Below are 17311 nucleotides of genomic sequence, written 5' to 3'. Positions count from 1 at the left end.
GCAAACCTGATAGATGAGGGAGCTGATAACACAGAATTTATCACCCCAGCCTGGCCTGACCCACCCCCAGCCCCGAGGCACTGAAGACTAAAAGCCTCTGCCTGGCAGAGTTTGTGTCTGCTCCCCAGGCGGCTGTCCCTAGCCCTCCCTGCCTACGAGAGTGGAAACTTAGGTAAGGGCTTCACCAGGGCCAGAGACTCCCATTGGGGGAAAGGGGGCCGGAAGTGCAGGGAGCTGTCAGCTATAGGGCCAGGCTGGGCTGGCCCTGTATGCTGCAGAAGCTGAGCCCTATGGGGCTGGGTGGCACTGACCCTGCAACATGCCGTGAAATGCAGCTCCAGGGACTTGCATACTCCCTAGAGACTACAAAGACTCTCCCACCCACCCCAACACCCCTCCACACCCAGGCACCTACCCACCACATGCACCCTCCCCATCCACACACCCTCCACATACACCCCCTCTTGCCCCCCACATATAACATACAAGAGTAAGACCATATTTTAAGCTATTATGCAATCACCTCTAGATACACTACATAAATGCACATTAATCAGGACAAAAAAAATTAAACTGTTAAAATTAAATTAAGTTATAGTAGATGTTTGATTTTTTTAGTATACGATCTTTTTCCCCTAGTTTCAAGATGGCAATCCCCCTCCACCAGAGTACTTCTGAAGCAAGGGAAGGGACTTCTGGTGACAAAGGTCAGGGGTTGATCAAGTTGAATGAGATCATTCTGTAGGCCTCAAAGAGATGCAATCTGATGTCTTGGAAACTAACTGAGGTACAGCCATAAGAAAATAAAGTTGTAACATGAGAGCCAAAGTAAGCAAACCTCTTTTACATTCCATACCTGGGCACAATGGATGGCCTTTTCTTCCATTTCCTTCCAGGCTTTGAGCATCTTTTCAGAAGCTTTAAAAAAATGGAGTTTGGTTAATTTATAGAAAAGACATAGACATGAAACAAACTAGACCTGGCATACAGATCTAGTTTATAAATGTATACACATATGCACAAATTTTTAAAACATTGCACATAAAATTAAGTGTATAAATCCTTTTTTAGGGATCTAAACTGTCCTGAATTCTTGACATGTTGGGAGGCCAGTTTCAAGTAACATCTTTTTTTTTTTTAGTTCAGCCTGTTTGAAAAACTGAGCAGATGAATTTACACTTTAAAAAAAAAAAATAAAAAAAAAAATTCTGGCCTTTGCATTTCTGATCAGTATTAGTATTTTTGATAATCCTCATCATCCTGCAAACAAATAGCCTGAGTGCAGGGGGTTTCTCTGTGCCACAGAATCTAGAGGTGAGAGTACAATCATTGGCTTTTGCAAGGTTAGGACAGATCCCAAACACTTCAGAAAACCCATCTTGACACTCCAAAAAGACAGAATTCTCAAGGACTTGCAAGTGCTTAAGACAGAGGGACCATTATAAAGCATTAGGTGCCTCAGCATAGGCCATGAAGCCACCCAGTAACGTCTACATTCATTCCATTTCTCAGGCTTGGGTCAGAGAAGATTTTTCAGAAATTTAAAAACCCAAAGTAACAAAGAGTCCAGTGTAAAAGGTGAATCCCTATGTAAAAGGTTCCAACAGCTGATCACCATCACTCCCACAATCCAGAAATACCAGGCTGCGTGCAGAAATCATTGGGTGGTGTTCTCTGGGCTGCTACACAAGAGGTTAAAATGGGTGATGCAATAGTCCTATGGACTTTATTTCTATAAATCTCTCTTACAGGCATGTCTCTCTCTAAGTACTATATCCAAACAGGACATTGGTGATCATGGTCTTCCACAGATCTCTTCTCTTTGAGGCATACAGAATTTCCCGTGTCAATACATTCATCCATTTAGATAGACTCTTGATGTAAGTCAACCTCTGTCTTCCACAATCTCTCCTTCCTTCAATCTTTCCAGTTACAACCAGACTTTCAATTTCCTCTTTCCTCATAACATGTCCAAGAAATTCCAACTGTCTCTTTCCGATGTTAATCAGCAGCTTCCTCCTGCAGCCTGCTCTTACCAAAAGATCTTCATCTGAAGTGCAACTTGTCCAACATACTTTCAAGATGCACCTTAAGAACCACATCTCAGTTGCTTCAATTCTCTCTTCCATACTTGGCAATATTGTCTAGCACTCCAATGCATACACGATGACTGGTATAACATAGCAATCCAAGACTCTTAACTTCACCCCCATAGAAATGTTACTATTTGTCAATATCTTTTTCATTTCCAGAAATGCGTCTTTTGCCATCTCTACTCCGTTTTATTTCGTGATCGCATTTACCAGCTGACGTTATCCAGCTTCCCAAGTAGTTACATTTATTAGCCTGCCTTATCTGTTCCTTTTCCACTTTGATGTTGCATAATGGAATGATCATCTTCTTTGTAATTACCATGTATTGTTTTCCTACAGTTAATACTTAGACCCTATTTCTCACTTTCACCAACAATTTTATCTAAAATTCCTTGCGGCTTCTCTTCCGAATCAGACATTCAGACTGTCTCAGCAGCATAACACAAGTTGTTCGAATTCTGGCCACCAATAATCAGCCTTGGTAAATCCCTCAGTATTTTCTCACAAGACGAATGAATCCAGTGAAAAAACACAGCCTTGCCCCATGCCTCTCTTAATTTGGAATAAATCACTTAGTTCATTTTCTATCTTCACTGCTGCAGTTTGGTCCCAATAGAGGTTTCTTAAAATTCTCAAGTCTTTACCATCAATATCCAATTCTTCCAGCATTTTCATTAACTCCTCATTCTTGACTATCAAAAGTTTTGGTATAAACAAGAAAACACAAGAAAAGGTCTTTCCCTCATTCCTACTGCCTTCTCCAAAAAGCATTCATGCTATGAAGATAGCATCTCTTGTACTTGGATCTTAGACAAAACCACACTGCACTTTTACACACTCTGGTCTTATTCTACTTCTAATTCTCACCATCAGAACTTTGTCACATAGCTCATTAAAATGATGGTTAAATGGAGTTCACATTCAGTGGCTCTGGGTCTTCTGGGTAGTGCAATAAAGATCGATTTACTAAGGTCCTCAGGTAGTACTCCACTTTCATAAATCTCATTGATAACAGTTGTTAACTTTGCTATACCAAACTCTTCCAACCATTATTTGTTCTACTGTAATCTCATCTGGCCCTGCAGCTTTATTGGTTTTCATTCAGTTGATAACTGCTTGTATTTCTGCCTTAAGAATTTTCAAACCATCCATGTTCTTCTTAATAGATGGCTTTTTTTTCTTGACTGCTGTGGAATAACTCTTCAGTACACTATGTCCATCTTTTTAATACTTGTTCTTGTTCCATAATTAAATCACCATTCTTGACTTTTATACATCCCCTAGCAGTACAGCCTCCTTTGCCTGTGATGTCTGATATTTCTATACATTGATGTAACCTCTTTATCCTTTGTTTTTCTGTCTCTACATTTTTCATTCAGTCATTTTTCCTTTTTTCATTGCACCTTGATTTAATTCTTTTGCCCAGTTTCTTATACTCTTCCATACTATGGGTTTTCATCTTTCTTTCTTCCATAAGTTCAAGGATTTCTTCAGTCCTCCATTTCTGTTTCTTTTGCCTTACTTTTGATGGAATGACATCCTTGGCTGTTTCAACTAGTGCTTCTTCGAAAATTTCCCAGTTTGACATATTTCCTTCATCTTCAATTTCTTGAAAATGGTTTTGGTCTGCAACTGTGTACCTCTCTTTAATCATATCTTTTTCCATTAGAACTGAGTAATCATGCTTCTTTGTCACTTTTGGTTACTTAAGTTTCCTCAACCTTATCTTAATGGTGCATACTACACGTATATGATCACCCAGTCAGCCCCTGGGTAAGTTTCCAATTGTTGAACTGCATTCCTGAATCTTCTGTTGATGATGATGTAATCAATTTGGTTCCTTATGTTCCAAGACTGTTCCATGTATACCTTTTTCTCGAGTGGTGTTCAAACCATGTGTTCATAATGACCTGATTATTTGCAACTCGCCAATCAATCCATCTCTCTCTCCTTTCATTTTTCTCACCAAGTCCATGAGGTCCAACAATATTATCTACTCCTCCTAACCAACTTTTGCATTTAGGTCACCCATCGCTATGACCACTTCTTGAGGTCTGCATTGTTTTGCTTTATCAAGGTCCTCATAGAAACAATCAATGTCCTCTTCCCCACTTTCAGCTGTCGATGCATACATTTGTACTACTACAATGTTGAAAGGTTTAGCCTTTATTTTCACAAGCATCACTATCAGATATTGCCCAAAAACCATGCAAACATTTTAATGTTTCTTCATCCAAAATCAACCCAACCACCCTTTTGTGCATCTGGCCTCCTGAATAGATGATCTACACATCTTCTGAAACAATAATTCCAGCCTCTTTCCAACGTGTTTCACACAGACCTAGAACATTGATCTTTAATCTCTCAATTTCATGCTTGACATTGTCCAATTTCTCAATTTGATGTAGTCTTCGCATTCCACGTTGCCATTTTGACTGCTCTCTTGTAAGTGTGGACTGTAACATGCTGATGATCAGGAGTCACTTGTTGCACATGACTACCCTTACCAGGCGAGGTCTCGATTCCCCCATCACACACCCATAAGGGAAAAATCCCCAAATAAGTCCACACAACAACCAACCTTCCCCCAATTCACCCCCTTCTTACTCATTTGTAGCACATGTCTCTGCTATGATACCTCCAGTACTCTTCTACAACCCCAAGGAAGTAGGTGTGAAGCAGGGACACTCCATCTACTACTACTACCTTTTCATGCTCCCTTATCTTCCCCAACATTCTCATTCCCCCTCTTTCCCTCCCCAAATCTCTATCCCCAACTAATAAACACAGTAACAAAAACACCAAAAACACCGGCTGATTGCTACCATATTCGTTCATTCAGATCAGAACTCATCCCCAACCGTACATCTGCTTGTACCTTGCAGGTTATAAATTCTCTTAATCTATCCATGTTTGTGTGCCACTCATCATTCTTTTCACTGAGGCTTCAGTATCAAGCCTAACCATAATATAATTGCATATTAAATAGCAACAGCAGTCACCAGTTATGCAGCATGAGCCAAAGAAGGGAGGTCCCACTAGACAATCCAGGAGGTCCCATCTGACTTGTTCCAAGTTAAATACTCCTAGAATGCTTACATATTCCATAAGCCATCTGGTCACTGTATCTTTCCAGATCAAGGTGAATACTCTGATGAAAGAATTCCAGCTTTGCTTTCAGTTGCTGAGATGCTGATACCATATTATTTTTCATTTTGGTTAAATTGGCATTATATCGGAGGAGACTCAACCTAGAGTAATAAGCACAAAAAGCATTTCTTAAAATTAATGAAGAAACTAATGAAAATTAACAACGATAACAAAGAACTGACTGCAGTGAGGAAACTTAATTCTGGCACCTGGAAGGAATGCTTTAGTGACCCTGAATTTCTTTTAAAAACGATCTATGAAAATGATTATTCTTATGGTGCTACTGACTGGACAAGTCACAACTCCTCCATGCCTTAGCTCCCTATCTGTGAAATAGGGAAGAGTGACCCTTCTTTATTTCCCAATTTTATTAGCCTCACCTACTTAGAGTGACCCCAGTAGACCAGGATTGTTTTTAAAAATTGGTTTAAGCTCATTTAGGACCACAAGTCATTACTATGCACTAATCATAACTATTTGGCTATTTAATCAGTTCAAGGCAGGCAAGGCAGCTCATTTACCTTACCCATGTATGCACTGACCTTAACTTTTTTGGATTTCTTTTAAAATTAAGCTCAAATTGGAATTTGTTGGATTTTTTTTTTAATACTTATTAGGGAATAATTATTCTGCCCCAAAATGCATTTTACTCCCCATGAATTACTCTTGTGTACTCTCAAATTTAATTCCAATTTAACGCAGTTTTCATCTAGAATGTGTGCGATGGAAGAGATGCCTTTGAGTGATCAGTTGTAAATCCAAAGAGGATTTACCATATAAATTTAGGGTGGAAAAGAACAAAGCATTTCAAAAGGGTGGGCAGGCAACAATCATATAGGCTGCTTACAGACATAAAAGAAAAACAAAAAAAAGATGGTGTTTACTGTAAACTCCACGTACCCCCATGCTGAGCCCAGCACGTGCCCAGATGAGGCACTGCGTTAGTTTGACCTTGCTCACCTAAAGTCTGTATAGACCAGGCACTTCAGCAGGGCTTTTTTGGCACTTTTCTCTAATAGCTGACTGAATCAGCTTTGGATGAAAGCGACAAAAAGCCTCGCTGAAGCACACAATCTATACAGACCCTGCAGAACCAGACTGAACTAATACACTGCCTCTTCCAGTAAAAGTGCAGGTTTGGGGTTTTTGGGGGGTGGGATTGTGTAGATGTGGGTTCTACATCTGTCAGCAGCCTTACTTCCTACACATTTCAGTTCAGACCTCATACCTTTTGTACACCTGTCCCCAGTTACCAAATTAGCAGAGACTTACATTGCAGCTCTTTGCCCCTGGTAGAGCCTGCTGTAATCTTCTTTCAGCCCAGTCACATAATGGACAGCTTCTGCCCACACTTTACGCAGCTGTGAAATTGGCAATTGGATTTTGCTATCCTGTACTGGACACAGAAGAAAGAGAGAGAGAGATAAACTAAGGGCACCCAGGCACTACACTGAACACCTTCAAGAGAAATTTGGATGCTTATCTTGCTGGGATCCTGTGACCCCAGCTGACTTCCTGCCCCTCGGGCAGGGGGCTGCACACAATGATCTTCTGAGGACTCTTCCAGCCCTAATGTCTATGAAATCTATGAAAACTGTAATCCTCAAAGCTGCTGCTAAATTGCCTCCTAAGCCTGGAAGCACTTAAGTCGGGAGTGGCCAACCTGCAATATGAGTGCCACAAGTGACACTGGCAGCCTGTGTGTGGCACACGGCAGATCAGGGAGGGATCAGGCTGCAAAGCAGCACATATGCCAAGAAGCAGAAAGCAGAGCAAAAGAGGCAGGGGGCACAAGGCAAGGAGCAGAAAGCAGAGCTGCTAATCAGGCAGGTGAAGGCAATCAGAGTGGCACTCAGGGAGGATTGGGAACTAATTTGTGACATACCTGCTAAAAAGGTTGGCCCCCACTGACTTAAGGTTGTTATTACTAGAGGTGCACCGATATATCAGTGCCATATTGGATCAGCACCGATGAAAGGAAAATTAATTGGCTATCAGCTTTTTTTGGCTGGTGTAGCCAATGACACCAATAAATATAATATGCCTTCTGGCTGGGGCCCCCAGATGCCATGTGCATGCGCACAGGCAAATGCATGCATGTGGCCAGGAATGCAGCTGGGCAGTGTGGAGAGCAGTGGAGGGGAATGGGTGTTGTGGGGGGGAAGGAGGGTGTGCAGATCGAGGCCCCCACAGTAAGGGAGGGAGTGGGGCAGGGGCTGGGGGCACTGCTCAGCCAGAATGGTGAATGGGACCTGGGGCCATGAGCAGAACGGAGCCACAGGTGGCATGTCCAGGGAGTGGCTGCCCACACCCTCTGGGGAAGGCATGTGCCCCCCCAGATGCGTGTGCAGGGTGGATGCGGGCTGCCAGCTGTGGGCTCAGGGCTTTCTGCTCTGCTGCCTTTGCCCCAGGGGCTGCACATTAGCTGCAAGTCCCCTGCCCACCCAGCAGCAGTGGGGTCAGTGAGTTGTGTCTCCTGTTGCCAGGTGGGCCGGTAACATGCAGCAAAGGCAGCAGAGGGCCCTGAGCCCACAGCGGGTAGCCCACGTCTGCCCTCACCCTGCTCAGCTCCGGTTAAAAGTGTCCCCACACTTAGAAATGGTGGTGGCAGCACTTGAATGAAAGCTCATTTAAAGAGCTTTTGTTCAAGCACCCCTGCCGCCATTTTTAAGCACCAGGATGCTGATCCCCTGGATGAGCTGTCTGCGGCTCCATCCTGCTCCCTGCCCCAGTTCCCATTCACCACCGTGGCTGGTCAGCACCTCCAGGCCCACACCCTTTGTCACTGTGGGGGCCTCAATCTGCCTCCCTCCATGCCACTTGCCCCCTAGACTTACCCACTGGGCACTGCTCTCCATGCTGCCTGGATGTATTCCTATAAACTGGTTATCAGATCGGTATCAGCTGAAATGGCTGGTTAATAATTGGCTATCAGTATCAGGCAAGAAAATCTTTATTGATGCTCCCCTAGTTATTACAGTTCCTCCAATGACCAAAATTCTACTTCGGCACCTCAGTTTGGACAGTGTTGAGAACCTCAACTCTGACCTCAAGGGAAAGCACATTGGGATCCATATACTAAGTGTTCTGTGTCACTTACAGAGCATGGGCCAAAGGGCATTTTCAGACCACACTTAATATATGAAGCACTGCACCAAACATGGCAGAAGCAGAAGTCACCTCCCCCTTTTCCCCCCAATACCTCAAGGGTTAAAGTACTTGCAATGTGGGGAACTGGTTTTACCACTCTCCTCTGTCTGAATGAAGTCAAACTCAAGTCTCCCACCTCTCAGGACAGTGCCCTGAGAACACCCAGACTATTGAGAGTCCTGGAATGGGGAAACTCTCCCTCACTTCTGTTGAAGCTGTTTCATGCGCACAGAATAAATATTCACCAGGACAGAAAGAGGCAAGTAAACCCCTCACAAATACAATCACCCCATCAGAGGCCAAGTGGAGCAAAGAGTGCTGTGGAATCACATATATTGGAGATGGAAACAATCTGCGTGACCTGATCTAATCACCAGCTCTCCTTCAATAATTTATGCAGTTTGAAAATCCTTTTGCTTTAACGCTTAGTGTTGTTTAGGTCTCTGGAGTACTCACCAAACTGATGGAAGACCTGGCTTTCACTCCTCGCTCTACTGCATACTTAATACAAAAGTGAAATATTCACTGGAGACCTAAACCACACAAAGGATTAGAGCAAAAAGATTTTAAAACTGCATAAAGGGAGAGCTGGCAATGAGGTCAGGTCATGCAGGTTGTTTTCATCTCCAATTTATGGAATTCCACAACTCTCTTTGCCCCACTTGGCTGCTGACTGAATGGTGGTATTTGCGCTAGGTGTATTTACTGGCAGTCAAACTGGGGAATGTTCCCCCAGTGCACAGAGCTTTTTAGCATATAGATACAAAAGCTTAAAGGAAATAAAATGTTCAGAGGCTCTGTAAGGTACACACGAAGGCACTGAAAACAAGTCAGACTTTGGTTTTAAGTTAGCTGAAGCATATTCAGGCTCAATATCAAATATAATATACTTACCAATGTAATTTACACAGTCAGACAGACTTCTGGAAGCAAAGGGACCTTCATAGACAGTTTTGCTTTTATCAAACAAATAAACCATGTAACTATCCCAGCCTCTCTGGTGAGGAAAGGAGAGGAAATGTGTAAGCTGAAAGGATTAAAAACACCTCCTGCCCACCCAAAGGGTCACTGTTACAGGACTGTATAAATTAATTTTAAAAAAATTACTCAACTAACACACAGTCATGATTATTTTTTTTTTACCCTGAAAGCCTGGTTTTCCTAAGCACTGGCAAAGGGACTAAGCACTGTGGGAAGCTAAGCTACTTTATTTATGTGCTTAATGAGGACACTTTTTTAAAAAAACCTAGCCACTGGGGTGGGGAGGTAGAAACGTGTAGCATGGCACAGAAGAAACCACAGCAGGGAGCGTCTAGGACAGTGGCTCTCAACCTTTTAAGACTTGATGCACCCCTCCATAACTTCTATAAATTGAGTGGCACTCAATTTCAAAAAACTAATTTTATAGATTAGAGGGCTTATCTCCTTTCAGAGGATCCTGGCAGTGGGAGTGAGGGATTGTCCAGGCAGAGACAACCATGAGCCTGTGCTTATCTCCTAACACCTCGCTTATCTCCTCCCACCTCATGGAACCCTTCAAAAGATCTGACAGCACCCCAGGGTGCCCCAGCCCTCTGGTTGAGAATCACTGTTCTAGGAGCTGAGGAACAGCCGTGAAAAACAACAACTGTGAAACCAATATAGTAGATACTCAAATTGCAATGCAAAACGTACTCAGTTATTCATAACATTAACTGCCAAGCAAGGGATGCTGAAGCTTGCCTAGTCAATACCTATTCTTATAAAGCAAGAGATACGACAGAGTCTGTTAAGACAACAACTTAAACTAGAATCACTGATGGAATCAACGCAGTTAATATTCCTTGAGATTTTAGCATTCACGTTTAAAAGAAAAGACATGACAGCAATGGAGTAAAATGGAAATATGCTTACAACGCCATCAATAACACACTGGGAGGCAGGTTTCCGAGGGTCCAGGGAAACCCCCATTTCCAAAAGCAACTCTTGATTTCCAGTACTTATTCCAGTTTCAACCTCAATGCGAGACTGAAGTGAATGCAGACTTTCCTCAGGTTGCAAGAGAAATGAAACAATCTTGGCAGAAGTCATATTTAGGATATGTACAATCTGTAAAAAAAAAAAAACAGCCAAAGAACTGCTACAATTTCTTTCAAGCATAAAAAAAGAATAAAAAATTCTCAGGCTAAGACAGAGGTGCTGTACCTCTGGCCCATGGGCCAAATCCAGCTTGTGGGGTTCTCCACAGGTGGCGAAATTTGGTGGTGTAGGAAGGGTGGCATTTAATACCACCAACCCTCCCCCGCTACTAAATTCTCAAACCCCACAGGACCAGATAGTCCCCATCCCTCCTGGGGCTGGGCCAGCTCCCCTCCTCCTGCAAGGCTGGATGGAGCCCCACTATGCCCACCCCACATGCCAATCCAGCTCACCAACTGGATCCAACCCGTGAAGGGGCCGGGAACTGCCTATCTAGCCCCCAGGGCAGAAAGGTTGAGCACCACTGGGCTAAGAACAAGCTGCTATGGAAAGCAGAAATTTAATAAAGAAATGTAAAATTGACTAACGAAATAACAGGAGATATAGGGGCAAAGCACTGGATAACTGTTATACTCCCAAAGCAGGAAGAGTTTTAAAACCAGACTTTTATTACACCTAGGAGCCCAAAAACACTAAAGTACACATCAGCCCCAACACTGCTGAATCAATTCTGCAGCACAAACTGTACTGCTGAAACCACACACACTGCTCCTCTGAACTGCCACTCTTCAAACTCTTCAGCAAAACTCCAACATGCAAAGGGATAGTGATCTAGCCTTGACATTCTTTAAATGCTACCTAGGTTTGGCACACAATGCATGGCACACAGTCCATTGTTGTAAGACCACTCTTTAGCTGCCAAAATAAAACTAAGCAAATCATATTGCTGGTGGTATTTTTGCCTTCATATATCAACTGGATCCAGGCATGAATATATAAGTAGGGACCTACCTAAATTGTGGCAGAAGTTCATGGTACAGCACCGCCTTTAATCGTTCTTTTTGCCATGTGCCGCCCCCCAACCTCCTCTGAGTGACTGAGAGGCAAAAACCGGTGCCTCTTGGCCACTCAGTGGCCAAGCAAAAAGAGCAAATTAAAGGCATTGCAAACTTTCACAGAGACTTAGGTAGTCCCTATAAGACCTGAAGCAATGGAGAATACTTTCCTCGTGACCTTGATCTGGAAGGTGTCAGGATTTCAAGAAAAAAAACAAACGGATCAGCTAAAATTGCACTTTATTTTCATTCACTTCCCACCAAAAGCCCTTCATTCTCAATATTTAAACATTTAAGCTTACCTTCAAATTTAGTATTTGATCCATTAACAGGAAACATCTCAGACGATTGCTTTCTGGGTCTACACCTCCACCCCTTTGTTGTGGATCCCAATTCAGCATCAGTTGTAACCAATTTTCCATTGGTTCTACAATTATACTAAACCAAAAGTATTGACAGGTGAAATAAAAATTGAAAAGCAGGCATCTTACATTGAGAAATCCAATTAATTCATACATCTCCTGTAAATACTAGAAGCATGTACAAAGGGGGAGCATGGTGCTCCAATGAAATCAATAACACAGTTCACATGCAATGGGAGCAGAATTTTATCCAAGGTATTTTTCCTCCATTCTATCTTTTCTGTTCATAAAATAGTTTATCTGAATGAAAAAAATATATTAGTACAATAGTAAAGTTGAACAGTAAAAACAGACCCCAGCACTCTTTCCTGCCTAGGCAGGGGGCTGGACTTGATGATCTGTTGAGGTCCTTTCCGACCCTAGCATCTATGAATCATACATAAGGCAAAAGCCAACATATCAACAGTAGTGTTATTCTGGCATACAGGAAATCTAGTATTGTCTTCCATATGTACGCTTTATGGCCAAGAACCAGAGACAACGCTGTTCCAGAGCTTCTTGGGTATTCACCGGGCTTTTTAAATCACTTCACCTTGATGTTATGTTAATAGAGCTAAACATTTTTTTTTTAATTAGGGGGACAAAACAATGTTTATGTCTAACACGAACCTTTCACTGGTTCCAGTTAGATTTAGATGTCCATACCAACAAGATTAGATTGGAGAAGTGTCAGACTAACTTTGTTGCTGCTTTTCCTAGCAAGCAGACATTCCAAGTCAGGCCCCAGTGTTATCCAAACAGCCAAAAGAGAGACAAAATCACCCACCTGTAACCAAAGTTCTTCAAGTGACCTCTGCACATGTATGCACATGGGACTACATATGCAGTAGTACTCAGTGGAATACTGTCATCGCTCACTGTGAGCCCTCTTGTATTCCTGAATGTTCTCAAAACAACAGTCCTTTCTACCATGCCTGCATCTGGGTTTCTGATTAGGACTCTGAGGAAAAGGGGAATGTGGGCAGGGAGCGGAAATGCGCAGAGGCCATTTTGAAGAACTTTAGTTATAGGTTAGTAACCATTTTTTTTTCAAGTGGACTCTACACATTCTTACTCCACAGTTGCGGGGTTGGACCTGATGATCTGCTTAGGTCCCTTCCGACCCTAAGCGCTATGAAACTAACTATGAAATAATTTGATAAGCAGTACAAACCACTGAAGAAAGTGGGACCCAGGATCCTACAGGGTGGCTGGAATACTGTCCTGTCAAGCCATGCATCACATCCATATGTTAATCTAGTGACCAGATGTTTAACTGGTGTATGGAATGTGTTCCACCCTGCTGCTTCTCAGACTGCAATGACACTATGTCCAAGATGGTACAAATACCACTAGGTGCATGTCCACTAAGTTTTACAAGTCACAAAGATTAATTAGTAAATCTCTCCATTTTGCTATACTGTTTGAAACTGTGTTAAGGTGAAACACCCTGATTTTTATTATCATCTCTGTAAGGGAGGGAGAAAGATAGTTTGGGGAACTTTTTACAGCCTTTAACCGTTTGCTTCTAACATACATTATGCAAGTTTAGACTGCTTAAATGAATGAATGAAGTCTGAGAGAAACTACTGATTGGTTAAAATGGACATCAGTTATTGTATTGGGCAGGAAGGTAGTATATAGGTGCATGATCACTTTGCTTCCATAGAAAACTAAATGGTAGAGCCACCAAAGCTTGCAATTTGTTCATTCTTCTAGCAGAAGTTATTGCTGCACTGAATGCTGTCTTGACTGATATATGAAAGCGCACTTATTCCCTGACTCAAAAGTGGTCTCATATGTTGAGTAAAAGTTTTGGTTAAGGTCTCATGAGGGTGTCCATTGAATGGTGACACATGCTCATCATTAACCATGGGTACATATGATACACTGCTCATTTGTACATAGTAAATATGGTAGGTATCACAAGTATTTTCAGTAGATAGGGGAGCATTAGTATTGTTGTATAAAGCTCCAGTAAAACTTTATCTTTAATACAGCGTGTGCTTCTGGTCACCCATGTGCAACAGGGAGATTGAAAGTATGACAGGTACAAAGCATGGCTACTAAGATGAGCAGGGAAATGGAGAGTTAATCTTACAAGAAGAGACATGGGGCACATCTCCCTCACTCCTGACCACAAGACTGCAGCCACTGAAAAATATAAGTCCCATTGACTTGCTTCCCTCTGCATGCCAAAAGCTGGAAACTAGACAGCCATAGTGTATTGGATAGGATGTCGCCAGGAAAAGGCCCAAAGTGGGTATCCTAGGGAGGCACTCAGACACAGTCTCAGGACAGCTTGACCATGGTCCTGGGGGTGAACACTTAGGGCTGTGTTCCAACCTACTCCCAAGCCACCTATGCTATCTCTAGCTGCCAGTCTCCAGTGGGCCAGAATTGAAGAGAGTAGGTGGGGCTTATTTTCTTGGCAGTGGTTCTAAGGTTGGGAGGGAAGCTGCATATTCATGCCCCAGACCAGTGGTTCTAAACCATTTTTGTACCAGGACCCATTTGTAAACATCAATACCACTCCCAACCCAGCTATCCCCTACCCTCAGGTCCCAGCCCCCACAGCATGGAGGGCATGCCGAGGGCGGGGTGGGGGGTGGTGTTGTGTATGGGGCATAGGGGGCCCCATGTAGCCCCTTGCAAACTGGAACTCTGCAAGGAAAAAGCCATGGTTTTCCACCTTTTTCTCCTTTAAAGGAGAATCCATTTTTAAAAGTTTGTTCACGACCCTTTCATATTCTTGTGACCCATAGGTTGAAAAACACTACCCTGGAAGACCCTGGCTTGTTTAGTTTAGTAAAATACAGGCCAATAGGGAATACAATTGCTGTCAAAAATACATCAAGGCAGCATATACCAGGAAAAGGAAGTCAAAGTTGGATGTGCACAGCATGAACACACTTACCTACAAAGGCTGTTGGGCTGTGGCAAATGACTACTAAACCGAACTTCTCCTTTCATCTCTTCAAAAGCAAAGATGTGCTTAGCATCTTTCTTCTTGATTTTTTCATGCCTATGAAATAAAATTTCCCATGGTTGCAATGATTTGTGTACTTATTTAAGAACCCAATGAAAGCAGCATTAACAAAATCCACCAGCCTGGCAGCCCTGGAGTTCAAATTCCCTTCTCTAGATAGAACAGAGAGAAGGAATATGAGATTCTTACTCATCCCTGACAATGCATCTTACTTGAAGTAACAGGGGAGTAGAGTCTCCACAGCCCATTCGGTCTTTGAAAGCTCTGTTGTGTCTGCCAGCAAAGAGGCCTAGTTGGTAACACATGTGGTGGAATCCTCTCTTATTTGGAGATCTATCACAGGGAACGGAAACTCAAAAAACTCACTGCCCACAGGGTAAGGGGACTGAATAAAAACAACAACTGGGGACTAAACAAATAGCATAGGTCAAATTTGCAGCAGTGGTCCAGGGAAGATAGCCTGTTGCCATCCAACCCATGGTGAAATACAATGCAGAAGTGTTAAAGCACAGCATTCTACTGAGTCAAATAAATATCAAATAGGATTCAACAGAATATTAATGGAAGAAGTACCATCCCTGTATGGCCCCCAGGCTGCATACAGTACCGCAGAAGTTCTGCCTCAGTTTCCCCAATGCAATCTTCAACAATCTTCAGTTATGGCTACAGTCTACATCAGTAGTGCTCAACTTTATTATTATTATTTTTTAATATATGTGGGCCAAACCTTTAAATCTGAAGTGGGCCAAGGAGGGGTACGACCACACCTCCTCTGGCCATGCGGTGAGCTCTCCAAGTTCACCTACAGGTCAGTATGGCTCCTGCCAGAGCTCCACATGCGCAGTGAGCTCATGAGTATGTCTGTGCCACCACTAACATTGCTAACCAGAGCCACCACTTCTGCATGCCTCTGAAGCGCAGGGGGTAAATTCCACTGCTGTTCACTGTTCGACACCAAAACAACAGGGGATGAGTAGCTGCAGCATTTGTTCCCTAGACTCCAGAGCCATGTGCAAACCTATATCCTGTCCGTGGGTCATAGATTAAACACCAGTGGTCTCCACTGAGACACCAGCCCATGCCAGCTAGCAGCAAGGAAAGTCCCCATTGTCACAACCCAAAATAACCTTTGGCCCCACTTAGATTAGTTCTTAGACAGCAGAGCTGGGCTCTCTCCTTTTTAACAAATCTTCAGAACTGACATGAGTCAAGTGTAGTAACCTTAGTCAGACCGGACGCATTACAGGTCATTAACCCCCTCCTGGTTACTGTGACTCAGCACAGTAGCTGTTGCCTCAGTCATTTTAATTCAGCGACTATGGTCTTGATTGACCCTTTGCCATTTTATAATAAGCAGTGTTTGCTTCAACATGTTGAAAAATTTAATGTCACATAAGGATAAAGCTGATTCTGAAGTGGAAAAAGAAATACTTTGGGGCTGAGAACATGGTGTGGAATTCACCCACTCTCATAGGAGACATGTCTCTAGAATCAAAAAGTGCATTTAAAAAAACCCCCAAACTTTCCATCCTTTATGACAGCAAAAAAAACTTCGCAAATTTGAAGAGAATGTAAACTAGTGCAGTCAAGCCTTCCTGATTCAGCAGGCAATCTGAAGCGACAGCTTTGAGTAATGTGAACTATACCAGTCTGTTTAAACTGAACTCAGAAGATAACCCTCACCATAGCAAAATAATGGGGACACAGTGAAGTAGATGGATTATCAAAAATTAATTCTATGTAAGAGCTACTTTTAATGACTGGAAATTTAATTAAGTAACAAAAAAATTTAATATGTTGTTTTAAATTTATTCAAGATGCTGCAGAATTTTGTGCATTTTACCATAATGCCACAGAATTTTGGTCAAAGCTACAGAAGTATAAATGAAGCCTTAGTACTATTAACTGTGTGTATCACAATGTTCATCATTAAGGCTGCACAACACTTCCCATTACAGCACTATTTTCAGTTGCTCATAATTTTGCCAAGTCTGGGCTGAATGCCTTCAAGAGACATTTGGAAGTTTATCTTGCTGGGATCCTATGGCCCCAGCTGAATTCCTGCCCGAGGCAGGGGGCTGGACTCTATGATCTTCTGAGGCCCCTTCCAGCCCTAAGGTCTATGAAATCTATGAAATTTCTAAACAACGTGCTTGCCTCAAGCTGAATTTTTCCGGAGCATTTCAAAAAACAGTTTTTGACTCCAAGATGAACATAGGCCAGGAGTGTGGGGAGGCAGTTAGGAAGGCCAACTGCACCTTGTCATGTATCCACAGATGCATCTTGAGCAGGTCCAAAGAGGTGATCCTTCCCCTCTGTGTGGCACTGGTCAGGCCGCAGTTGGAGTACTGCGTCCAGTTCTGGGCGCCACACTTCAAGAGGGATGTGGACAGCATGGAGAGGGTCCAGAGGAGGGCCACTCGCATGATCAGGGGACATCAGGGCAGGCCCTATGAGGAGAGGCTACGGGACCTGAACCTGTTCAGCCTCCACAAGAGAAGGCTGAGGGGGGAT

General features: G+C 42.9%; 1 protein-coding gene across 1 annotated transcript in view; it reads right to left on the bottom strand.

Moving 5' to 3' along the window:
* Positions 1-17311, bottom strand: part of CHUK (conserved helix-loop-helix ubiquitous kinase) — a gene marked incomplete at its 5' end in the record, with an annotated part of 56441 nt that overhangs the window by 22830 nt on the left and 16300 nt on the right. Inside the window, 7 exons of the mRNA XM_019512065.1 lie at positions 857-918; positions 5193-5344; positions 6516-6639; positions 9288-9390; positions 10287-10481; positions 11710-11845; positions 14726-14833. Coding sequence (XP_019367610.1) covers positions 857-918; positions 5193-5344; positions 6516-6639; positions 9288-9390; positions 10287-10481; positions 11710-11845; positions 14726-14833 — 880 coding nt within the window. The remainder of the gene's footprint in view (positions 1-856; positions 919-5192; positions 5345-6515; positions 6640-9287; positions 9391-10286; positions 10482-11709; positions 11846-14725; positions 14834-17311) is intronic.

The sequence above is a fragment of the Gavialis gangeticus genome, unplaced genomic scaffold, assembly GCF_001723915.1.
Source record: "Gavialis gangeticus isolate Ggan-Ray unplaced genomic scaffold, GavGan_comp1, whole genome shotgun sequence".
Lineage (NCBI taxonomy): Eukaryota > Metazoa > Chordata > Crocodylia > Gavialidae > Gavialis > Gavialis gangeticus.
This window is presented reverse-complemented; position numbering and strand designations above follow the sequence as displayed.